At 51.4% G+C, this 26,661-nt stretch overlaps 1 protein-coding gene across 17 annotated transcripts in view; it reads right to left on the bottom strand.

Moving 5' to 3' along the window:
* The window catches only part of Cacna1a (calcium voltage-gated channel subunit alpha1 A), a 300,508-nt gene that overhangs the window by 205,449 nt on the left and 68,398 nt on the right, over window positions 1–26,661 (bottom strand). For 16 of the 17 annotated variants that reach the window (XM_036186919.1, XM_036186915.1, XM_036186917.1 and 13 more), the window contains exon 3: window positions 19,950–20,249. In XM_036186919.1, the coding sequence (XP_036042812.1) occupies window positions 19,950–20,249 (300 nt within the window). Of the gene's footprint in view, window positions 1–19,949; window positions 20,250–20,744; window positions 21,183–26,661 lie in introns of those variants that run through there. The other variant, XM_036186916.1, reaches the window with a different exon arrangement.

The following is a 26,661-nucleotide window of genomic DNA, read 5'->3' as shown; positions in this document are numbered from 1 at the left end:
CAGGGGGGGCCTGTGGCCACCTGCCACTCTCATTCCCTCATCAACTTCACTATCAAACATTCTCAGCATGGCCAGTTGTAGGTCTTGTTTATTAAATATTTACAGGAGACACCCGGCCGAGATGAATCCGGTGTGTGGCCACCCGGGAGGGCCGACTGTGCACCTGCTGCTCTGATTAGCAGAGACTGCAGGTGGGGACCAGGCTTGGAGGGGACAGTACCGCACTGGCTGCCTGAGCACTCTGGAGACACACAGAGACCCAGGTAGGCAGGGAGCTGGGCATCCCCACATCCACACTTGGATGCCAAGATCATCTACCAGAGAAGGGGACTCCAAACCCCCAAACCCAGGGCCCATTCTAGGAACATGGGCTGTCACCAGCAATTAGAACGAGGACCTTGAGAGGGTGCACTCACTAATCAGCCACGGGTCCCTTCTGGTGATGAAAAAATGTCTTGACACTCAGTAGAGGTGAGCGTGGCATAGCATCCCTAATGCTCACAAACTGCTTGCTTGAAAATGGCTGATGCTGAAGTCTGCCGTGAGGGCTAGCCTGGCATGATAAGCTCCCGGTTCTGTCCCCAGCATCACGAAAGAAAAGTTAACAGTGATTTTGATGGCGTATGCAATTTTTGCTCAATTCTCTTAGTTTTCATTTATAATAATTGGGTTGCCGGTGACACAGCATGCATGCTGAGGTCGGGGATATGGTGGTTTGGATGAGCTGACCGCATGCCCAGACTCATATATTTGAATGTTTGGTTTCCAGCTGGTGGACTGCTGGGGAAAGATTAGGAGGAGTGGTCTTGATGGAGGTGTATCACTGGGCGTGGGCCTTTGAGTTTTCAAAAGCTTTTGCTAGGCCTGCGCTCACTCTATCTGTCTGTCTGTCTGTCTATCTATCTATCTATCTATCTATCTATCTATCTATCTATCTCATGATGAGCTTGTGAATCAGATGTAAGCTCTCAGCTACTGCTCTAGCGCCATGCCTGACTGTTTTTCGCCATAATGACCATGGACTCACCATCTAAAATGGTAAGTGAACCCCTAACTGCATGCTTTCTTTTACAAGCTGCCTTTGCCACATTGTCTCTTCACAGCAACAGAACAATGAGTAAGACAGAGGACAACTCTGTGGAATCATTTCTCTCTTTGCACCTGTATGTGCTCCAGGGCCCGATCTCAGGTAATCAGGCTTATAGCCAAAGTTCTTCATTCCACTGAGCTATCTTGCTGGCCCTGACCCAATTTTCTTTCCTGCTATTCATTTTTATATATTTAAAGTTATGCACACGTGTGTGTATCTATGTGTACACACGTATGCAGGTGGTACTAGAGGCTGAACGTTAGAGGCATCTAATACCCTAGCATTGGAGTTATAGGTGGATGTGAGTTGCTTAAAATGGGTACTGAGAATCAACCTTGGGTCTTCTGCAAGAGCAGCAAACACCACTAAACCACCTTTCCAGCCCAATTGTCTTTTTAAAAAAACCCAGAGGATGTTATTTCCTAAGGAGTTAACACTTCCACTGTTCCAACTCTTAGCAGCAAAGTCCAGGCAATGAGCTCATTGGGGCTGTGAGAGCCATGCCTTAATTCTGAACATGGGAGGCAGAGGCAGGCAGGTTTCTATGAGTTTGAGGCCAGCCTGGTCTACAGAAATCAGCCAGGGCTACACAAAGAAACCCTGTCTCACAACAACAAGAAGTACGCATACATGTGGGAGTGCTTGCCGCTGTCCGCAGGCAGCCTGCTCAGCCCTTGGAATCACTCCGCCATACTCCTCTCACAGACTGGCAGGGAGCAGCCAGCAGATCCCCAGTTTTATAGAGGAGGAGCTTCTGGCTCAGAGAGGGTGGGTGACTACCCCAAGGTCACAGCTCCAGCTTCCATCCACATTCACAGTTCACTGCCAACCTAGACCCCCGGGAGATGACGAACGTGCCACAAACCTATGTGTGACAGTACACATGTGAAATTCTGGACCTGGAGATGCTGAGGCAGAGCTCATGAGTTTAATGCCAATCTGGGCTACAGAACGAGACCCAGTACCGGCTGGAGCAGGGCTGTGGCATGAGCATTTTGGAAGGTCCAGACAGTTGTGTTGTTGCTACACTATCATGACATGTTGTCCCTTGCTGTACTGTCTACTGTATTTGTTACACTGTTGTTGTGCTATTGTATTGTTCTATATGTTACATTTTATCACACTTACATGCTACCTTGTGTCATAGTGTTGCTGCTATGTAGCGAGGTCAGCCTGGAACTCTTGACTGCAAGCCCCACTCTACCCTTACTCACTACCTCAGCCTCTTGCGGTCTGGATGACTGGCATGCACTAGCTGACTGGACACTACCTAGCACTCTCAGACCTCCCAGATGATGCCCCATGTTTTCTATCATCAGCACATCTTTGCACTGTCCTCTGCTCCTCGGTGCGGCTCCCTCTGCAGCTTGACGCCAGCAACCCTGGACAGGGATGTTTGTGTCTGTGGATATACACCTTCATTTTTGTGTCTGAGTCTAAGTATGACATAAAGGGGGACATGAAGAGGAACCACCTGCCAGTTTGGTGTGGTGTTTCAAAAATGCAGTTGTCACCCTACCACAGAGGACGTTCCTCTTCTGTCCATTTTAAAGAACAATAAACTGAGAGTCACTGAGGTTAAGTGGCTCTCAAAGGTCATCACAGATGGGAAGGAATCTAGTCCTAGCTGCCCTTCACTCTATCCCTTACCCTGCTTTTTCCTCACCAGGACACAGGTGTCCTGGTGAAAATATGAGCATTTTCCCCCACCGTGCTTTAGCCCCTCCTGGGCATCACAGTCCCACACGCCTTCTCTGCTGGCTACTGCAAGCAGATTTGTTACACAGGGCAGAAACCATCACAACACTCCCTGGGAGCGGATACGAAGCCTAAGGTGGGATCAGGCACTTCTCACATGGTCCTTCATGAAGAGACTGTGCTGGCAACAAGCCATCCATGCCCTCCCTTGGCATCAATGGTTAAGTGACATCTTAACAGAAGAAGGGCAGGGGCTGAGGAAAGGATCGCCATCGGGGGTGAAGAAAACGGCCCAGCTGCTTTTCATCCATGTCACCGGACCCTGGGGGATGGAAAGAAACATCTATGCACCCCGGGCACAGAGGACAGTGACCATGTCAAAGAATGGGCCTGCCCAAGGCCACCCACCGAACTGCGTCCATCTGGTGACAAACAGGGACACGGCTGTGCCAGCTGGTTTGAACTGTCAACCTGGTATAACTGGAATCATTTGGAAAGAGGATTTCCACTGAGGAACTGTCTGGAGAGGCTGGCCTCTGGTATGTCGATGGGGGACTGTCATGATTGTGAACTGATGTAGGAGGGCCCAGGCCACTGCAGGTGGCACCAACCCTTGGGTTGGGACCCTGGGCTGTCTATGAGTAGAGAAAGCTAGCTTAGTACTTAGCAAGCAGGTCACATGGGTGCATTCAGTTCTCTTCTCCTGACAGTACATGTGGTGTGACCGGCTGTGTCAGGCTCCTGCCTCTGTGGCTTCCCCATGTGGACTCTACTGGTGAAGTGTGAGCCAAACAAACCCTCTCTCTCCTAAGTTGCTTTTAATCAGGAATTTTACCACAGCCACAGGAATGATACCAGGACAACGGCGACGCCAAGGCAGTCACGTCACCACCCCACCCCACTGTGGGAGTGGCCACAGTAAACTCAGCAGCACCCTTGATTTACCCTCCACCTGTGCCAGCACTCCCAAGACCACATGCTACAGAAGGGTGTGGGGTCGGTCTCCTGAGAGAGTCTGGGGAGCCTCCTGCCTCTGTGGGGGTGAGAACCTCTGCTGCTGTTGCTGCATTGGCTCCTCTGTAGCCCACCCCAGCCTCTCTGCTCCACCACACACTAACATGTCACACCAGAAGGAAATAGTTCAGTTTCAACAATCCAAGTTCTGGAATTTGGGGTGTGGTACAGATCCTGTTTGGTCATTTACAGCAGACCAGGCCATTTGGGGTCTGGAAGAGCTCACTACTTTCCTCCGGGAGCTGTTTTTCCCCCATGGGCTACAAGGAGCACACACATCTCTGCACTCCCGTCAAGCCAGCATCTGTAACAGTAAGACACAAACCAGAACCCAGCACCCATTTTGGGCCTTATGTTGTTCTGAAGGTCCATGGGGCACCACTTTTATAGGACCTCAGGACCAAAGGCACTCTGTCAAAATGACATAGGTATCATTTGGGGAACAGAGCTGAGATCTGAGCACAGGGAGTCTGTGCTTCCTTCCATACCCTACACCATGATGATGGACAGCCTCAATCCCAAAAGCCAAGTGCAAAAGCTGGCAGCCTCTACACAACCCAGTTCCATCTCCCAAGACCTCTGTACAGACTGCTCCCGAGGACACAGAGCCAAAGTCATACAAACAACCTTTGGGATTTGAACCACGTTCTGTGTGTGGCTAGCTGGAGCAAAATGAGATGGATATACTACCTCCTTCTGTGAGCATGTACAGGTCAGGAGCACTGTCTGCTTCCTTTCAAACAGGGTCTCTCATTGGCCTGGACCTCACCAACAAGGCTACGCTGGCCAGCAGGACCCAGGGATCTGACAGTCTCTGCCTCCCCAGTGCTGGGATTATATGTGCACACCACACCATGGCTTTTTTACCTGGGTGGTAGGATTCTAACTCAGGTCCATGTTTTGCAAAACAAACATTTTATCATCTCCAGCCCCTACCTAGACTCTACTTCTGACAGAGAACACTATCAAGTATGAGCCAGCCATGTCACTTCCAGGAATCTACCTAAGGGAACAGGGAAAGAAACATGTTCGCCCGGGCCTCCTGACTGGTGCTTATGGAACAACAACAAAAAAATCCAGTCTCAATGCAGACAACACATGACCGTCCGTCCTTATGTCAGCCAGTCAAAGGTGTTAAGACATGTTGGGGCAGGAGAGTGAGACCAGACTGTGTCCTTTCCTGTGGAGTAAAATACAAGGCTCCCAGGGCCCCACTGTCTTCTCATCCCTCTCGGTGGCACACAGTAGGTGTTCAATAAAGGCAGATGGCTGGCTGAATGAAGATGTTTCTCCTGGAATCTCAACCCTCATCCCTCCATGCCTCTGCCTCCAAGGAATGCCTACAGTGCATCCTGGTGACAGAAGGAAGAGACCCCAGAGCCACAGTTGACACTAGAGATGTCCAAACCAGGGACCCAAAGATAGTGAAGCACGACTTAGGAGCTGGGCAGCAGGATGAGGCAGCGAGAGAGCGAAGGAGAAGCCCAGCAGCTTCCATTCCCACATCCTCCAGCTCCAGCTGAGACCTCCTTCCACACACTCATCTATATTTATATCAACGGATCTGTTGGTAGCAGGCTTGCTGCTGATCGTGTGAGATCTGAGGTTCACAGAAAACTGGCTGAGACACCCAGCAGGGAAGAAAAGCTGTAAACGACATCTAAGTCACCCAAAAATCCTAAATCCACCCACTTCCTTCAAAGTAGCCCAAGGCATCTCTGTCTGTTTTCCTGGCTTCCTGGGATGAGGAACTCTTCACTGGTAGGGATGTCCTGGGCATTTTAGAGTGCTTCAAAAACACTCCTACTTAGGTAACAGCAACATCCAACCCCACCACCCACATCCATGGCAATCAAAAATGTCTCTAGATATTGGCAATTAATATCATCCCAAGTTCAAAAGTGCAGCTTTACATGTAGACCACGACAGTTTCCAGATGTTATCTTCCCTTTCTCTGCACCATTCAGATCTTGAAATTGCTGATTACCTTACCTCAAAATCCCTTCCACAGATTTAAAGGCAGCAGTGACGAGTCTTGGGTGTGGAGACATGAACACCACTGAGAATGGGTCAGCACCATGGACAGCGCTTCACCGCAAAGCTGTTCCCTGCAGTGTGGTTTAGAACAGCCTGACCAAGGACACAGTGACAGGAGGTTCTCCACACCCCAGAAAGCAGAATATCACCAGATATTAACAAAAATCTTTCTGGGGTTTCTGCCAATGCATACAGCACCGCTGTGAGAATTTAAACAAGACGCCCCTTTCTCAAGTTGTTAAGCCCATCTGTCAAAAGCTGTCAAAATATCTTCAATTCGTTAGAGCAAGACTCTTAAGTTCCATCAACAAATACACAGCTCTTGATGCCTCTGGCGTGTGTTCTGCTACCTCTGTTCAGTATACAACCTGCTAGACCAGACATGGTGGTCTGATGTGTTCCTAGGATGACATGGAATTGTCCTCACAACTCTGTATCCATAAAAAGGTATGGAATGAGATGGATCAAAGCATCCTGGGAGTTCTTTGTGTATGGGAGAATGTTCACAGATTTCACATTCTTTTTTGTGCATTAGATATTCAATAAGTAAGAAGTTGGGCCTCTTGAGTAGGTACCTGGGAGGGCTATCTATGGAAGATTTGTAGGAAGTGACATGGTGGAGTGGACACCATTATGAGATGAGTCTATGGGACAGAGTGAAGGAGCAGAATGAACGGGTGAGACCACAGACACACCAGGGGTCAGGCCACAGTGCCTCACAGGACTCCGTGGCTCTGTGGTCTGTGCGTTCTGGATGCTGGGTGACCACTTTAGGCATTTCCTTGGTCCTCCTGGAGGAGATATGACTGACTCACCTCTTCATGTCACCCTTTCCACCCATACAGCAAAAGCCAAGGAATTCCACCTTCAGTTCCATGGCTGAAACAAACAGATGAGATGTTTCTAGACTTTAATAACCTCTGTCAACAATGCTGTTAGCCTTCACCACAGCGTCCCATGACACTCGCAGGTGTCACGGTACTGGACATGGCAAGTGCTTGCTCTCTGACCTTCAGGAGCAGCCCCATTAGAGAAGCATGACAAAGACACACAGCTTCTGGATTTCCAGAAGAGGCACATAAGAGTGGGTCAGTACTAGAGAAGGCATGACAGGGCAGAAACAGAGTATGCATGGTCCCAAGTCATGAGAAGAGCACATGTCAGAGGCCACACACAGATCTTGCCCTATGTTCTGACATCCAACAAATACCCATACACCTGCCCACTCACTTCTTCACCTTTTAATGTAATTCCTTCATCATATCTACTCACCCATGCACATACTAATCCTCACACTAGCCCATCCATCCACCAATCCATTTATCTACTCTCCATCCATTCACCCACTCATCTATCTAACCATCTACTCACCCATCTCCATCTACCCATCCATATATATACCACCTATCTACTCTCCATGCATCCATCTATCCATCTACCTACTCTCTATCCACTATCCATCCATCCAATCACCCACTTATCTACCCATTCATCCATTCACCCATTTATCTACTCTCCATCCATCCATCCATCCATCCATCCATCCACCCACCCACCCATCTATCCATCCACTCACCCATCTACCTACTTCCCATCCATCCACCCACTCTTCTTTTGTTGTTGTTGTTGCTGCTGCTGCTGCTGTTGTTGTTGTTGTTGTTTTAAGACAGGGTTTCTTTGTGTAGCTTTGCATCTTTCCTGGAATTCACTCTATAGCCTGAATGGCCTCGAATTCACAGAGATCTGCCTCTGCCTCCTGAGTGCTGGGATTAAAGGTGTGCACCACCACCGTCCTGCTATCTACCCACTCTTCTATCTACTCATCCATCCCTCCCTCCCTCCATCCATCCATCCACCCACTCATCCATCTATTGACCCACCTAACCATCCACACAACCACCTGTCCATCCAACCATCATTCATCTGTTCATTGACCACCCAACATCCATCCAGTGTACATCTGTCTATTCATCCATCCATGCGCCTGTAAATGGTATTCTAGATAAGGATGATCCCTGTGGGTTCCAGTATTTGAACACAAAGCTCCCAGTGTGACACTGTTTGGGGGAGTTCAGGTGATGCAGCCTTGCTGGATGCAGTATACCACTGGGGGCGGGCTTTGAGAAGATATGGGTTTGCTCTACTTCCAGTTTGCTCTCTTCCTTGTGCTTATATTTAAAAATGTATTCTCTCAGCTTCCTGTTCCTGCTGCCATGCCAGCTGCTTGCTGCCAGGCCTCCCTGCCATGATGGACTCTTACTCCTCTGGAACAATAAGCCCAAATAAACACTTCTTTCTCTAAGCTGCCTTGGTCAATGGCGCTTTATCACAGCATCAAAACACTGTCCATCCATCAATGCATTCATCCAACATAACTGCACAGATCCCCAAGCCATGCAGCCATGATCCACAACAGAAACCACCTCAATGTGATTAAAAACAGATGGAATTGTCAAAAGGTCACACTCAAAAAACTTGCAAGAGCAGTTAAAGGCCACAAACCTATCCAACTCCTTCCCATTTCTTCAATGTCCAAACAGTTTGAAGCCTTGTAACACCCTTGCAGAAAATGGTCTGTTCTTAGGGTTTTAAAGTGTCAAATACCTTGAAAAGAGGCATTCACAGGGGCAGGGTGAGTTAAGGAGAAAGGATGTGGAGAGGAAGGAAGAGCAGTGGGGGGTGAGGAGAGTCTGGCATCAGGTCACAGGGAATGGGAGGGAGATGATTAGGAACATACAAACAGATGGCTGAGAGGTGGGGAAAATCTGGCCTGGGCTTGGGAACCAAGAGATTCTAGTATTACCACTCAGCAAGGTCTGGCATTTGACTCGGTTGTGAGCACCCGCACAGCACGTGGGGGTGAGGAGGTGCCGGGCTCCTTCTCCAGCACTTGGGAAAAAGAAGACTGTAGCTGCCTTCCCTTCAGCTTAGATCCTGAAGCAACAGTGCATGAGCACAGAAGCCAAAAGATAAGATGAGAGGCGCCAGGGGAGAGCAGAGGCACTCAGAGCACCTACTGTGTGGCATTCACCAATCCAAGCACCAGTCAGAGAAGCCCAAACACATCCATCATGCACCAGGGTATCTCCCTGCGGAAAGTCCATTATGCTGAGTGCTGCCCACCACAGAAAGCACCATGTGCACTAATGCAGTCACCAGTCAGTCATCCAAGATGAGAGCCATTAAAATCCTGATACATAGACTGAACAATGTCCTTAGCCCACTGTGTGGTGTTGTGATGGCTATAACGTATAAAGAAAATAAATGCATTTCTCAAAGGTTTGGAGCCCAGTATGAAGGCACATCTATGAGGGTCATCACACCGCATCACCCCATGGCAGAGAGCAGAATGGCGAGAGAGCAAGCCAGAGAGGGCTGAGGAGCTGCAGGAGAGCCTCCTGCCGCTGGGAGCCTATCACCCTGACAACGGCACTCAGAAAGGCAGAACTTTCAGGACCTGTTCACCGTTTCTGTCTTTGCTGTACACAGGATGATTCCAGAGCAACACTCCACTCAGAAAGCCACGCCCCTAACCCTTCATTTGGGGATCTTAAGCAGAGGGTACTCTGCTGTTGAGTCTCATTCCCAGCCTCTCCTGGAAGGATTCTAGGCAGGGTCTCTACATCTGAGCCACGCCCCAGCCCCTCACTAGGGGATTCCAGGCCAGAGCTCAATGTCTAAGCCATGCCTCCATCTCTACCCTAATTACCCCTACAAGCTCACCTCTCAACCCTACAGTGCTGAGGATTAAGCTTCTGCATGTGAACTCCAGTTTGCACACTCAGTGGCAGCAGAAGACAAAGGACAGTCTCAAGTGAGTCATCTGAGGTCATCCAGCCGGAGCCGGGGTCTGAGCCACTGCTGGACTCAAGCCCCCACTCTGCCCCTAAGCTCCTCCCACAGCCATATCACTACCACGGCCCAAACCACGGGTTCCACGTACACCGTGGGCGTAGGGCTGACTGAATGAGCCAGTCTTACAGAAGAAACACTCGTGGACTGTGAGGTTGCCCAGGTGATGGCTGGTGTCCTCTAAACATTGACGGCTCTCAGCTGATTTCAGCTGAAACTTGATGCCCATGCAGAGACTCAAAGAACATCCTGAATTCATTCATTCCGACTCAGAAAGTATCCACTCATCACATCAGCACTGCTCCTTAAAACAAGAGAGACAGAGTGACATCAGACTGGAAAGATCCCAAATGTACACCACCAAGGATGGACAAATGGCTGACCTCACCCAGAACAAGAGAGCAGAGAAAAAGGGTCAATGACCTGCAGCTGTGCCCACCAGAAATGAAGCTCAGAAGCAGAGTGCAGAGGCTGGAGAGATGGCTCTTGGCTAAGAGCACTTCTTGCTCTTGCAGAGGACCCAGGTTCAGTTCCCATCACCCACACAGTTCAATTCCAATGACTGACTGCCTTTGAGAGCTTGGGACAGGGAGCGGACCATGGGGAGAAGTCCAGTTTTTTCCAACTCAGGAGCATGGCTCAGAAGCACAGTCCTGACCTAGTGTGTACAAGGCCTGGGAATCCATCCCCAAATGAAATGAGTAACAAGGCAATAACATCAGCAAATGTAATAACATGGACTCAGACCCTAGAGGTGCCGAGGAGTGACCACAACTGATTAATTCCGTGTCTGTCTTCAGATCATGGGGTTCTGCCTTTTTTAACTAGACTGTTCACACCACCTTCCCATCTTTTATCCCTTCTGCAGTTCCTTGGACACGGAGCCCTCACTGAGCAAACCAGAAGCCCGAGGCGGCAGGTGTGAGGAACAGGGGCAGTGTCTGCAGCCAGGCTGCCTCCTGCCCATCCCCACCTGTTCTGGCTCTGTCCTCACCTCTCTGCTCCCCTTCCCTCCTAATCCAGTCTCCTCTGGATGGGCTCCACAAGTACAAACCTCACAGCCCCCTCCCCCATGCCCAGGTCTACAAGGACAGAAAACTGTACAGGTGAAGAGCTCAAAAGCTTGGCTGGCCAGACCGGCAAACCCCGAAGAGCGGGCTCGGCCCCACATCTCTCCCTTCATTTAGGAAGAATGAGAGGTACTAAGGACGAAAGCCAGGGCCTCCAGCATGGAGCAAGTGCTCTCCACTGAGCCAGGCCACAAAGCTTGATTTAAGTTTTATGTTCACTTAATACATTCATTCATATAAAATGCACAGGCCCAAAGTGTAAAGGCCACCAGGCAGTGTGAGTGCTATTCCTGAGCATGGTGACTAAGCTGGACTGTGTTGTAAATTCCAGGAGTTGGAAGTGGGAGCAGCCTGGTGGCAGGTCTTACCCAGCCACCAAATACTTTTAAGACCCAGTACTCAGAAGCTAGGGCAGGAAGAGTGAGACCCCTTCTCAAAATAAAAGGTAAAAAGAGGGTTGGTGGTGCGGCTCAGTGATAGAGCACATGGCGAGCATTTGTAAGACCCTGTTCCCAGGAGAGATGGTTTGCATGAGTTCAGGCCTCAGAACACACATGAAAGCCAAGCACGGTGGCATGTGCTGGTCACTCCAGCACTAGGAAGGGAGAAACAGAAGGGTTCCCGAGGCTCACTGGCTACCCAGCTGGTCCTCCTGGGAAAGCTCCAGGCCAATGAGAGGCCTTGTCTTAGAAAACAAGGTGATGATACCTGAGGAACCACACTGAATGGTGACCTCTGGCTTCCACACACGCTAAATAAAGACATAAATAGCAAAAGCAAGACCTGTGCTATACAAAACCAAGCCATGCCTCCTGGAAGCCAGACAGCCACACTTGACGTCAGCACTGGCTTCCTGGTGACGGCCTCTCATGGTTCCCTCTCAGAAGATTCCAGAAGCAGTGTGACTCCTCACAAGGCAACTTGGCTTTTCAGAGGGAGGTCACTGTCACCTGGACAGGTGCCTCTGTTACCTGTCACTGGGTAAACCTGTCCTTTCTGTTGGCTGTGAATAAGCAGCACTGAGCTGGATGTGGAGGCTCACACCTGCTGTTCCAGTGCCCAGAGAGCTGAGGCAGGAGGGCACAAGTTCAAGGCCAGCTTAGGTGGTTTAGTGAGACTCTGATTCTAAATAAACAGTAAAGAAAACAAAGCAAAGAAACGCGCAAACAAAACCCGCCAGCCTAGAAAGCATAAAGCCCTGAAACTGAACTGGGGGGACAGTTCAGTCAGTGAGGTCCTAGCACAAGCTTCTGGTCCCCAGAACTCACACAGAATCCAGTGCAGCAGTGCTTAATCCTAATGTCAGGGAAGTGGAGACCACGGGCCGCTCCCTGGGGCTTACAGGCCAGCCTGGGAACCCCACACCCTGGAGAGAGACAGTGAGCAGCACCTGAGGAACAACATCCAAGGTTGTCCCCAGGTGTCTACAGCCACTTCATCCATGTGTGCACACGAATACACACACACACACACACACACACACACACACACACACACACACACCATAGGATTTGACGCCCTGGGTTCAATCCCCAGTACCCAAAAACAAGAATGCATCAATCAAGAGGCCAACATCCTCATTTGTCCAGAACTGATGGGCATCTCAAAAATCCAGGATAGACAACTAGGGTTGGCAACTCACACGTTCCTCCCATCTTGCCCTATCCCCAAGAATATTCCTTGAGTTCGTCACTCTCTTAGATAATCAGGAGAGATAGAGCAGGGAGTTTGAGCTGGTGCATTCAACATACTTTGTTTTGTTTGGGTCTCTTATACACGGTCTCACTGAGGGCCCAGCCTGACCTTGAACTCATGATCCTCCAGACAAGTGGGTGCACCGCATCAAGAAAGCTCCCAAATTCTAACCCAAGATCTCAGTAGTGTTTTTCTGATGGGTCTGCAATGCGCACCCAAGAGTGGTCCCGGAAGTGGCCCGAGCCCTTGGTCTCGTTCTGAACAGTCTCCTGAGCAGTTCTGAAGGACAGGACAAGGGGTGGGAGGAGGCTCCAGGAAGCTAATTACACAGTTCAAACCCTCATCCTGTCACCCCTGAGGGAGGGACTGAGCAACGGAAGGGAAGTAATTTTATCTTAGACCGATGGGAATCGAAAGTGGGCCAAACAGGCATGAATTTTTTCCCCTTTTCCCTGAAAGCTTCTAGAAAGAACCAAGAATGCACAATGTTTGAGGGATATGTTCAAAACAGCAGTGTTCTGCCCAACATATCCACATGGGCTCATCTTGGGAGCACAACACCAGGAAGTGGAGCATGGAAGGCCGAGCCTATTATCCCAGAGTTCAGGAGGCAGACGCAGGAGGATGGGAGTTCAATGGCAAACCTCAGCTCTATATGGAATTCAAAGCCATCTCCAAATCAAGAAAGAAACGAAACAAAAATAAGTGAAACAAAACCACACAACAAAACAACCCACTGAAGACAAGGACTCGGGGCTCTGCTCTTGGGTTTGGAACTTTTTTGGCATGCCCACTACTTTCTCTGCATGATGCCCCCAGACCCCAGAGCCTCTGAAGATGCAAACAGAAACCTCCCCACACCACCCAAAGTGTGGAAACAAGGCCCCAACACCAGAGATGGAGTGGCTTTGGAGAGTCTGACACTCAGGGGTGGTCTACCCACATGCCAAAGAATTGTCTGGCTATTGTTTTGTTCTATTGAGGTTTGTCTTTGTCTGAGTCGGGTCTCATGTAGCCCAGACTGGCCTCAAACTGGCTGTGTGGCCGAGGATGACCTTGAACTTCTGATCCTCCTCCTCCACCTCCTGAGTGCTGGGATCACAGGTATGTAACCACCCCATCTACTATCTTCAGTGCTGGGGATGGAGCCCAGCATGTTGGACAAGTGCTCTACCAGCTGAGCCACATCCCCAGCCCCAAAGGGTCCTCTCCTCCCGTCAGCTCTCTTCAGGGCACACGGCCCCTTCCTCAGAGCTGATTCTTGGAACTGCATTAGCTGCATGAGAGTGGGGCTTCATTACAGACGAAGTACATGAGCGTTCAATTCTACAAAGATGCAGGGAGCAGGGGTACTCGCCCCAAGCACTTGGCAGGGAGCCCCAGGTCTCTGTAGGTAGCTTTCCATCTCCAAAGGCCCTGCTTCCCACTGCCAAGCACCACTTAGGAGACCTTCCCTAGCTTAACAGACACACACACACACACACACACACACACACACACACACACACAGCCTCCAGGCCCTCTGCCCCAGAAATCCCAAACGTGGAAATGTTAGCATCAGGTGGCTTATGAGTGGAGACCGACTCTTTAAGGTGGTTGTCAGCACTGCACCACCGTAACAAAGAGGGAAGCCACACAGCCTGACTTTGACCCCTTCTGGGGGTGTGAGTGCAGAATACCCTCAGTCCCACGCACCCATGTCATTAACAGCCACTTTCACCTCTTCCTACGAAGCTCAGTATCTGATCTCTCACCCGGAGGCCTCCTGTGATTCTGAGAGCAGGACCTGAGGTCCAAGAGATAACAGTGGACAGTCCCCTGAGTGCAGCCACTGTGGAAGACAGTTTGGCCATCTCACCTCTTGCCAAGTTAAGGCTGTTCCTACCAGGAAACCCACCCATCCCAACCCTGGATATTTACCAAAGAGAAATGAAATATGTCACCCCAGTGCAACCAATAAAACCCAGACACCAGCATTGACAGTCGCTCTCTTCATAATCGCCCACACTGGAGACATCCAAATGTCCTTCAGCTGGGACACAGGGGACAAACTGTAGCCCATCCACTGAGTACTGCTTAGCAATTAAAAGGGACAGTATTGAAGGGTAGGGTGGCAGGCACCTTTAATCTCAGCACTCAGGAGACAGAAGCAGGCAGATATCTGTGAGTTTGAGGCCAACCTGGTGTACACGGTGAGTTTCAGGACAGTCTGGGCTACCTAATGAGATGGGGATCCAGTGGGTGGAGGTGGGTGAAGCCAGCCTCTGAGGGCTCAGTGCTGCTGCCTAACCCCCAACCCTGGGATGCAGTGGATCCAAGAGACTTGGTCTCAAAATCTCAAGAGCTAGGGCTGTAGCTCAGTGGTGGAGCTCTTACCTACCATGCAGGAGGCCCTTGGTTCCATCCATAGCACTTAAGGGGGAAAAAGATTCTATTTCCAGAACCTTCTAGAAAAAGAAAAACTACAGAATGGAGATGAGGTCGCAGGTCATAAGAGACTAGAGATGTGAGGTGCTGACTCAGAAAAGAAACGGGATATTTTGGGGAGATGGAGCTGTTCTGTATGTCAAATGGAACGCTCGCTCCACAGCCCCACACATCTGTCAGAACTCACCTAATAGTACGCACAGAAGACAACGTTACAAAGAGACCTCACCTCCTCAACCTTGTTTTCCAAGTGGAACAGAAAAGTCAACAGGTGTGTCGGGATGGCCTGGAGACCCCAAGCCCTGAGCTGGCAGCTAGGGGTTCCCCAGAAGCACAATGGATACAATACCAACTCTCTAGAGACTGAGACATCAGGGCCATGAGTTCGAGATCAACATGGGCTGTATAGTGGGACTTGTGGGGGAGGGGCAGTGCTCCAGGATGGAAAGGCAGAGTCCTGAACCACATCCCAAGGCCAACGACAGACAAGAACTATCATTTTAATGAAATGAACCCTAGGAAGTCGAGACCCAGCATCACTACCAGATAGGTGCTCCTCAGCTTATGGCAGAACCACATCTAAAGAAACATTGACACCATAAACTGACATCACCCAACCAACTCTGCTGCCCTCAGTATCCCACATATCAGCCACCACCCTTGCCATCACTGGCCACCAGGCACTACTGTTTATTTAGCTGCCCAGTATCACAAGCTGTCAACAGACCATATACTGCTAGCCCAGGATAGGACCACAATTCAGAATTCTGAGTATGGTACCTATTACCTGTGTGCCCCTTCTCCATCCTCCTGTTAAGTCAGTAAATCCTAAGCTGAACACCATAGCTAAGTCAGGAGACCACCACCTGCTCGCCCCCTTCCCTGTCTGTCCCCCCCCCCCAGCTCTGCGATATTCCTGGTGGGGTGTGGGGCTCATTAAACACACTGGTTTTTCTGCTTCAAAACCTACCCTGATGCTTGCCGAGAGGGCTGCAAAGGAGCTGGGGTTTGGGGTTCAGTGGTAGAGCTTTTACCTAGTGCGCATGAGCACCTCAAAAGGCCAGTACAGTCTCTGAGCCTGTTTGGTTTTGCCTCCAGATGGGCAGATCTTGCGGTTCTCAGAGATTTTTGGGTTTGGAGGCTATGGATGAGGGCCATACCTTCGTGAAGTAAAGTTCCCAGTGGCAAAGCCATATTGCTTCTCTGGGAATTCCTAGCAAGCAGATGTAGTAGAGAAACTCTAGGATGTAGGACATCCCTCCACCTTGGTAGAACTGTCCAGAACATTCTGTTTCAGGTCAGGCCAAGCGTCTGACTATGTGCTGTTACATCTCTTGTCACACTTCTCAGTTCTGGAGGAGAATCAATCAGCCAGTGCCCACAGGCCCCTGACTCCATGGTGACTCCAGGCTCCTTGAGTTTCTGCAAACTTGGACAAGTGTGATGAGGACAGGGATGTGTCAGCACACAGACCGGGCCCAGCACTGGAAGAGTCAGAATCTCACAGCCAGTGCAGAGGTGGCACCGACATCTGACGGAGCAGGTGGCATCATGAGGGATGCTCTAGGAAGTCTGAGAGGGCCCTTGTGGAGTCAACAGACCTTAGCTCCATGGAGGCCACAGGGTCCCTCTTCCTATATTCCAGTCATACTTCCAGTGAGTGGGGCCGCAGAGTGAAGGTGTACACACCTAGGGCAGCTCTCTGAGAGAACAGGACAGGTTATAAATTGTCCTCAGAATGTTTTTCTTTTCTTTCTCCCCCCACCCCACCCCCAGAGCTGAGGATCGAACCCAGGGCCTTGTGCTTGCTAGGCAAGCGCTCTACCACTGAGCTAAATCCCCAAGCCTGTCCTCGGAATTTCTTACCGGGATGCAAGAACAACTCTGACTTTTCACGACTGGCCTCCAGCCTGAGCTGCTGGGACACAGAGAGGGATGAAACTGAGGTAGAAAACTGTCCCAATGTGGAGAGAAAGCAAGGCTCTCCCTCTGGTGGTTAGCCACACTGGTCCTGGCAGGTGGAAGGAAGTCCCCAGTGCCACAGTCAACTCCAGAGCCCTATAATCCTTCTCCTCCACACACAGCAAAGACATCGCTTCTCATATTGCCCCACAACCTTCAGTAAAGAGACTTCTAAAATGGGCGCCACACATCAAAAACTCACGGGGCTGCTCCACTCAAAGACGAGCTCAGAGGGGAAACTCCATAGAAGAGACCACCTCTAAGGGCCCCAGGATAAAACATCCGCAAGGCCACCACACAATACCATTCAATACACCTGCAGCATGAGAAAACATCTCAAAGACACAGAGAAGCCAGGTACAAAAGAACACTGTTCCAATCCTATTTACATGAGGCTCAAAAGGAGGTTAGAAGCCAGGTAGGTCAGCTGATCTTGTTGGGGTGTGGGGTGGGGTGTGGCCAGGAAGGGGAAGAGGGAGGTCCTTTGGACTGGAGGCTGAGAGGCCATCAATGATGCCAGACCCATCTCTTGTGCTTGCCTGTATGCATCCTACAGTTTACTCTAAGAAGTTCTGGGTGTATTTAGCTGTAAAGGTCTTGCCTATCATGTGTGAGGCCCTGGTTCCATCCCCAGCACAGCATAAAACTGGGGTGTGGTGGCTCACATGATAACTCAGCCACACAGGCAAGCCTGGACTACATGAGACCCTGCCCTACCCAAAAAAATAATAATTAACAAAAAAGTTTATAGAAATTGCTTAAGTGTTTATTTTTTTAATGCCAATAGCATTTGGGTTTTGTTTTGTTTTGTTTTTAAGTCAGTTTTTTCTGTGGTGTCTTGACTCCCAAGCAAGTCTGCTTCCTCTCCTCCCACTGGCCTGAATTTCTTGATGGAAGGGCCTCAGGTCCTGTCCCTCCCTCCCCGCCCCGCCCGGAAGCATCACCATGCATGATGACCTGGCTTGGAGACCGGCTAGGCCTAGGATGGGAAGCGCCCCCTTCCGGAGTAGGGCTGTATAATTCTTCAGGCCAAAAGGGGAACAGAAGCTGTACCAAGAGGGCGGGAAACTGTACACACTCACTCCAAAGCTACCCAGAGCAAGTGAGGCCTGGGCTAGCCACCAAACAAGGCTGGAGTGCTCTCAGGGTGCCCCAGGCTCAGCAAGCTATGCCTCTTGTGAGGGGCCATCACCTACAGCTCTCAGAGCTGCAGGATCTAGGATGAACGGGGTGAGCTAAGGACAAGAGAAGGGCTCCCCAGCTCCTCTGCTTCCTCTTGGAAGGCTGCAGGAGGACGAAAGTCATTAACAGGAACTCATCAGTACAGTGGTCTCTCCTCATGTCAGCCCCTAGACCCATCCGAAGGCACGTTCTCATTCCCTGACATCCTCCAAGCCCCAGCTACTAATTTCAGTATGGGTACTAAAGTCACATGTCCTCTGAGCGTTTTCCTGGGCTGGGAGTGTTTGGGAGGGCACAGTGCCAACCTTCAGGACCAAGCTTGGCAAGGAGGAATTCAGGGGGACAAATTCTGGCACTTATCTTAAGCACCAATAACATTGTGGTTACAGAGACACCCCTCAAAAAGAGGCCTTCCACTACACCGATCTTAATTTTCACCAGCCTCCAAGTAAACCACTTGCTCCAAAACCTCATGCTCTCTTGGTATAATTTCACAGCCCCAGGAACCGACCATCTGGAGCCCCCAGAAGAGAACGCACCCATCCGTGCTCTTGAGCAGCGACTCCAACAGCCCAAAGGGCCCAGCCCTGGCTGAGAGAGACTGGCCCCACCCATTACACAAGAGGGGGCGACCCCTTCCAAAGTCGAGGGGCCTGCCCAGCCCATGTAATTTTGGCCCTCAATGAACTGAAGCCTGAAAAGAGGTACATTTGGGCATGGCAGGGTGGCCAGCCAGCCTGGGGAGCAGGGTGTGTCTCCCCCCACATCGCGAATCTGGGTCATGCTTAGATGGCAGAGAAACCTCTACTCTACCCACCCGCGCCTGCCTGCATCTCCCCAGATGCTGAGCAAGCCCTCTTCCAGGTTTACAGGAAGCTGAGGACTTCAAGAAATCAGGGGCACTGTGTGTGGAATCACTGCTCAGCAGAGGAAAGGGGGCCCTTGGCCTTTTACCTCTAAGTGTTTCATGGAAGCGAATTGGGGGGGGGGTGCCTACCTGCCCAAGATGTCCATATGGAGACAGATCCTCCTGGTCTCCCCTCCCAGCTCCCCAGGGTGTTAGAAGCTAACCCAACCAAGTCCACAAGCAGCCCTTCAAAGGGGCCCACTTCTCCTTCCTTCTGCCTCCTCTCATACTGAAACAACCCACCTCAGGTCTTCCCAGGCCATGAGCTCACCAGGTGGGTAGGATTATGTTTCTTTACACCCCAAAAGATAATGCAGAAGGGGTTCTGACCTGTGACAGAAGGAACAGGACTTGTATACATGGGGTCAGAGGAAGAGTGCCCAAACCACTAAACAGGACAATCCTCAGAAGCAGCTGCGACCCACCCAGAGCCATTGGCTGAGGCTGGGATGAATTCTCCACCACCAGGCCACATGGTGTCCCATGCCTAGGCCTGAGGCTCCCACCTTGGGTAGAACACCAGAGTTGAGGGGTCAGGGTCCTATTCTATAGGATTTGATGGGGGGCCACTTGTGGGTTTTCCCACCCTGTAACCTAAAGCGTCCAGGCACTGGCCCAGCTAGGGCGCCATTGGAGGAAGTCAGACCCCATCCAAAGAGCCCCCCCACCCCGTCAGTGTCCCCGAGCGACCCAAGACCCAGACCTTTGGTCTTTGCAAGGAACCACTCACTCCCCAGTCCCAAGCCTCCAGCTACTCGCAGGCTGGCTCTGCAGCTGCAGCCCAGCAGGCCGGGAGGCTGTTTCCCTCGGCTCCCGGGCCCTCGGCTCCAGCCCCTGGCCGCCGAGCAGCCCCCCAGCTCCCATCAGCCCCCAGGTCTCTCTCGCTCTCAGCCCCGCAGAGGGAGGAGGAGGAAGAGGAGGAAGAAGAGGAGGAGGAGGAGGAAGAGAGGAGGAGGAGGAAGATGAAGAGGAGGAGGAGGGGAGGCGCAGCCGCCCGGGCTGGGGCAAAGGATATGGCCATTCCGTGATCTTTTTGGCGTATTTTCTCACCACGTTGTCTTCACTGAAGAGGAACAGGGAGCGGTTGACCGTGAGGCAGTTCTGGCGGACGGGGATTGGGTTGTAGAGGGCCATGGTCCGCGCTCTCTGCGCCATCGACTGCTTGTACATCCTCTGCGCTCCGGGCTGCCCGCCCTGCCGGCTGCCCCCGGCTCCTCGGCCGCCCGCGGCGCCCACGACCACCCCGGCGGCCGGCCCTGAGCCTCCTCCGCCTGCGCCGTAGCGGCCCGGCATCTCGTCTCCAAAGCGGGCCATTCTGCAAAGAGCAAAGGGCCTCGGGTTACGCGGCGGCTGCTGTTGCTGCGGCGAGCGCTGCGGAAGCCACGGCCACCGCCACCACCACCACCACCACCGCCGCCGCTGCTCAGGCTGGCCGGGCTGTGGGGACGGCGGCTGCACCTGCGACTGCGGAGACGCTCCACGGCCCAGCCCATCGGGCGGCGGCGCCCGGCCTCGGCTCGGGGGGCTCACGAGCGGGACGGCCCGGCAGAGCCGGGGAGCGCGGCTCGGGACATGCCGGCAGAGGCGGTGACCCCGGGTGGGAGGAGGGGTGCGGGGGAGGGCGCGGGGGCGGGGCGCGGGGGAGGGGCGCGGCAAAAATAACCGGGGACGCGATCCAGGCGATCCCCGGCCACCCACTCCGGAGAGGAAAAAATTTTTTTCAGTTTAAAAAAAAAAATCAGTTAAAAAATATATAGTTTTAAAAGATCAGTTTTTTTTTTTTTTTTTAAAGCAACGCTCCAATGCACACCCCCTTTAAAACGCGAAGTCTAAGCGAAGGACGTCCCCCCTCCCCGGGACGCAGCGACAAGCTTCAAATTCCTCGGAGGTCCGGGTCAGCTTGGCATCTTGCTAAAGGCGTGGGCTCGGCCCATTTGAAAAAAAAAGAAGAAGAAGAAGAAAATTAAATAATAAAAAGCCAAAACCAGGTCTTTGCTACAGGAGGAGGGTGGCAGAGAAGGATCTGTCCGTCTGTTTTGCTGACTTTCCTAGATCTGGAAAGATAGAAAATTCCTGAAAACGCTGCAGCCCCTCCCCCAAATCCAACCCGGCTGGAGAGCGGGGGGCGGAGGAGCGGGGCGCAGGGGCGCGGCGGAGCTCGGAGGCGTCAGGGAGCCGCTGGTCCCCGGCTTTGAAAAAAGCCGTTCTGTTTTCCTCCTGATTCAGCAGCCGCCGGCTCCTCTGCGCGCGGAAGCGTGTGTGCGCGCAGCCAGGCGCGGCGCAGCCTCGGCCGGGGGGAAATTGCAGCAGCGCAGTCTTGAAAATTCCCCACGGGGGGGAAGGAGGCGAGAGAGCGAGCGAACGAGCCGGGGAGGGCGGTGCGCGCCGCTCGGCAGCGGCTCGGGCTGCGGCAGAGCCTGGCAGCATCCCCACCCCCGGGCGCCTCCCTCCTCTCCCCCTCCCCCAGCTCCGCTGAAAGAAGAGGTGCGAGGAGCGAGCTGCCCGGTCAGGAGCCCGAGCTAGACCTCGGCCCTGTGCCCTAGAGCATGACCCACCCGGTGACGCGCGCAACCAATCACCGGCGCGGGAGCAGGCGCGGCCGGGCGCAGGGGGAAGTCGGGACAGAGTCCTCCCGCACAGAGGACCTCGCCTGCCACCCGTGTCGCCACCTAGAACCAGGCGCGCCCTGCGGGAAGAAAGTTAAGAACAGAGGGCTTGGTCTCGAGACTGGTGTGGGTGGCCATCGCTGAACAAATATGGGTCTTTTGAGTAAAAATTTTTGCGAGCTAGAAGGACGGTTTGGGGCATTTCTGGGAGGGCTGTGGGTCGCAGGGGGGCGTTCCAAGCTAATGTTTAAACCACCCTGGAGACCCTGGCGCGAGCACCTGTAAGCTGCCAGGAGCAGACCACTCACCGAGTGCTAGCGTGCTAGGCAGGGCTGCTGGGCTGGCATTGGCATGACCCCATCTCTACTAGGCACTTGGATACATAAAACGCAAATGAACAGGTTGAGAAATGGCTGCATAATGAGCCCTTGTGGATGCCAGCGCCCCAGAAACCTGACCACAGGCCTATACAGGGGCGGGTTCCATTATAACTACTGCCTGACCGTTCTTTTAGCTTTATGACCTTGGAATGCCTTCCTCAGCAAGAGTCGTGTTTGATTCCTTTTGACCCCATAAGCATCATTCTGTAGGATATGGTTTCTTGGGTTCATCGTTTTGTCTTTCAAGCTCACCCGCAGCTGTAGGTAATACATTTTCTTTGCTGTATACTACTCCGTGGAAAGATCAGTCCGCAATTTGTTTGACCACTGTCTTTTCTATGGGAATCTGGGTTCTTTCGAGTTGAGCCCACAGCACAGCATTCATTGCCTGAGACGCCATATGCATGAGGGCATGCTTGCCAGTGGACTAAAGTCTATATACGGGTGGCATTTCAGTCTCTATTCATGTACTATCTTCAGATTTACAAGAGGTGAGACTGTCTTCTAAAGCATACATACCAAGACATAATTTTGGGGGCTAGGAAGGTGGCTCAGCTGGTAGAGTACAGGCTGCTCCTCCAGAGGACCTGGGTTCGATTCCCAGCACCCACATAGTGGCTTATAACCAGCTGTAACTCCCGTTCCAGGGAATCCAACGCCACCTTCTGGCCTCCTTGGTCACCAGGAAAGCACGTGGTGCACAGACATGCATTCAGGCAAAAACTCATTCGCATAAAATGAAACTTAAAAGTTCTAAAAGAAGGAGTCAATTTCAGGGAAGAGCAAGACGGCTTATTGGGTAAAGCAGCTTGCCACCAAGCCTGAAGACATGAAGTGGAGTCCCTGGACCCACATAGTGAAAAGAGAAAAACAGTCCCCACAAGCTGTGCTCTGACCTCCACAAACATACACGCACACACAATTAGACATCCTTTTCTTAATTGTAAAGGAACACCTTATAGGTGCAGTGCTGAGGCTGAGGCAGGAGGATGGAGATTGATCATGAATTTCACTAAGTGTATGTAGACTGGAAAAGGGAGAGGCTGAGGAGGCAAATCTTCAGCTAGTTAAGCCTGCTTGGCCCCTACACTCATCAGTGTCTGAGTTCATTTGGGACATCCTAGAACAGTGAAATGTCTGTATATAAACTCCTAATTCTGTGCCTTTGGAGGTGCACTTTTAAGATTTTTTAAAAATTTGTCAAAACAAACCAGGTGTAGTGACACACACCTGTCATTCAACAACTCAGGAGGCAGAAGCAGGAGGATTGCTGTAAGTTCAGTGGCTGACAGTCTGGGTTACCGGGTGAGGTCTAGGCTACTCTGGGAGACAATGTCAAACCCTGCCTCAAAAACAAAACAAAGCAACAGTGTATAAATAAATCCCAACAAAGAATGTGACACAGCACACTCACTGTGGTTAAAGTGCCGGGCAGGGCTATGAGGGAAGCTCAGGCACTCTCCAAACACTGCTGCTGCTGTTATAGCCTACATTGTTCTACTTCTCACAAACTCAGGGTCAATAGCATCCAGCTTGAAACAGGAAGCCATTGCCTGAGCACTGATCCAGAAGGTCAGCCCCGGGGGACACGGGTTGAGGGTGAGGTGGGCTTGCACCACAAGGGGCCTTGCCCAGAAGGCTGTTGGGATCCATCTCCACCTGAAGGGGTCTCTGAAGGCCCTGGAGCTGCTCAGGCCAGAGTAGACCTGGAGGATGGAATCCCAGGGTAAAACTTCCAGAGAGCCTCCATTTGTGTGTGTGCATTACATGTGTATGTGCACACAGACACTCATGCACATGTGTGTAAATGCGCATGGAGGCCGGAGTACAACTGTGGGTATTTTTCATTAGATGCCACCCACTTTTTAATTAATGAATTGACTGACTGATTGATTATTGGGGGGAGCAGAGGTTGGCATCAGTTGTTTTCTTGATTGATCCCCATGTTTTGAGACAGGGTCTCATTGGTCTGCAGCTTGCCAAGTAGACTAGACTGGATGGTGGGTGAACTCGAGGAACCTTCCAGACGCTGTGCCTCTCCAGCACCGGGAGTGTGGCACCACACCCTACTTCTTACTCAGGTTTTGGGGAATCAGCTCAGGTCCTCATGCTTGAAAGGCAAGGACTTAACAAGCTCAGCCACCTCCCTAGTCCGGTAGTCCCATTTTACACATGTGAACACTGAGGCTGAGAAAGGCTGAAAACCTCACCTAACTAACTGCCATGAGTCTAAAACCCCTAGATGACATGCTACACAGAGGACCATCTGATATGCACTTAAGAAAACAGACTATCAATGCTAAACATCTGAACAGGCTGTGAGCAGGGGGGCACTCCTGGGTCTGTGTCTATTATTACTGTTTTTAGTGTGTGTGGGCACACATGCCACCGCTCACATGTGTGGGGGTCAGAGGATAATTTCGTGACATTGGTTCTCTCCTCCCACCTTTACATGGGTGTCAGGGATAGAACTGGGTCATCCGGCTCTCACAGCAAGCTTTTTCCCTGCTGAGCCCTTCTCTGTGTGTGTCTAAGAAGAAAGAGGACACACGTCTATGGTCATGCTAGGGTGCTGTTTGTATGGGGGGCATGCACCTGCCGAGTGGCAGTCAGAAGAAAACTTGCCCATGTCAGTTCTGGGGCCCGGGAAATGAACTCTAGTTGTCAGTGGGGCCGCAAACACCGTCCTCTGCTAAACCATCTTGTCAGCCCAGTCCTGGATTATATGGATTTATTTTTATTTTATGTTCTTGGTGTTTTGCCTGCATGTGTGTCTGTGTGAAGCTGTCAACCTGGAGCTGGAGTTACAGACAGTTGTGAGAAGCCATGTAGGTGCTGGGACTTGAACCCAGGTCCTCTAGAAGAGCAGCCAGTGCTCTTAACCGCTAAGCCATCTCTCCAGCCCCCATGTGTAATTTCTATTCTGTAAAGTTCAATTGGAGCAGAAGGCAGCTGTCGTTTGGGAGGTTGAGGTGGTCACCATGCTGATGGTAAAGGAGGGCCCAGCCTGAGGGACCTTTAGGGCATCTCTGTATGGATGACCATTGCACACCTGTGTTTATTTTGCAAGTTCTGGGGGCCAGTGAGCTGGTTCTGCAGTAAAGGCAACCCTGATGTGATTGCTTGAGTCAGATCCCCCAGGTCTTCCATAAAAGGTGGGAGTAGAGAAGCCGCTCCCCAAATTGTTCTCTGGCCTCCATGTGTGTGCCATGGCATACACACACACATGTCTCATACATGCACGGTAAGACTAAGTTACAAATAAAATTAAAATGCTCTCTTTTTTTGAGTCTGGGTCTCATATAGCCCAGACTGTCCTTGAGCTTACAGCTAGCTTCCTGCCTCAGCCTCTCCACAGTGGGAATTACAGGCACGAGGCAGCATGCTTGGCTTCTTCAATTTCTTGTTTTACTTATTTATTTATTGAGACAAGGTCTCATGTATCCTAAGCTAGCCTTAAACTCACTATGTAGCTAAGGATGACCTTAAGTTTCTGACCTTCCTGCCTCCACCTCCTGAGTGTTGAGATTACAAGTGTGTGCCAAGCCCAGTTCTTGGGGTGGACCCAGAGCCTCATAGATACAGAGAAAGTGTTCTACCAGCAGAGTCACATCCCCAACCTTGTGGTTAAAAAATTTTCAGTGAAAGCTGGACAATGGTGGTGCACGCCTTTAATCCCAGCACTCGGGAGGCAGAGCCAGGCAGATCTCTGTGAGTTCCAGGCCAGCCTGGTCTACAGAGCAAGATCCAGGACAGGCTCCAAAACTACAGAGAGAAACCCTGTCTCAAAAAACCAAAACCAAAACAAACCAAAACCAAAAACAAAAAAAGAAGCCACTTTCAGCGAGCTGTGTATGATAGGTGTATGCAGTGGTGCGTGTGTGCGTGTGTGTGTGTGTGTGTGTGTGTGTGTGTGTGTGTTAGATTTCAAAAAAAAATGTCTGTAGCTCTGCAGTGTCCTGGGTGCTGACTCTGTTGGTACTGAGCTCTGCGGGTGCTGACTGCTGTGTACTGAGCTCTGCTTGGTACTGAGCTCTGCTGGGTGTTGACTCTGCTGACTACTGAGCCCTTCTGGGTACTGAGCTCTGCTGGGTGCTGGGCTTGGCATTTCTCATGGTCATTTGCTCTGGCCAGGAAGCCCGACACCAACCTCAGCCTTGCTCTATAATGGGAACAAAGAGCATCCCCCAGGGCCCGTGCCCACCCGTGCCTTGATAAGCAGGCTGCACGGGCTGTGCTGTGTTATACAGTGTATGTGCTGAACTTAGTGTAACTTAGTTGGTAGAGTGCCTCCCTAACATGCACAAGGTCCTGGGTTCTATCCTCAGCACTGCGTGAATCCAGTGTAGTGGCAATGCCTATAATCCAGTCCTCAGGAGACAGAAGCCCAAGGCCACGAGAAAAAGAAAAAACAAACAAGCAAACAACAATAAGAACAAGTGCTGAGCCCTAACTCTCTCAGTGTGTGTGTGTGTGTGTGTGTGTGTGTGTGTGTGTGTGTGTGTGTGTAGGCCAGAGGTCAACCTTGGGCTCCATTGCTCGGGATTTATCACTTTCATTTTTTATGCTGTTTTTCATAGTGCCTCTCACTGGCCTGGACCTTGCCAGGCAGCCAGTGAGCCCTAGGGGTCCTCCTTGACTCCACCTCCAGTGCTGAGATTAGGAGAGCACACTGCCATATGCCCAGCTTTTTACATGGGTGCTGGGGGTTAACTTTGCCCAGCCCTAACTTTCCTTCAGT

Source organism: Onychomys torridus, chromosome 5 (genome assembly GCF_903995425.1).
Source record: "Onychomys torridus chromosome 5, mOncTor1.1, whole genome shotgun sequence".
Lineage (NCBI taxonomy): Eukaryota > Metazoa > Chordata > Mammalia > Rodentia > Cricetidae > Onychomys > Onychomys torridus.
The sequence above is the reverse complement of the archived record's forward strand: the minus strand, read 5'-3'. Positions and strand labels throughout refer to the sequence as shown.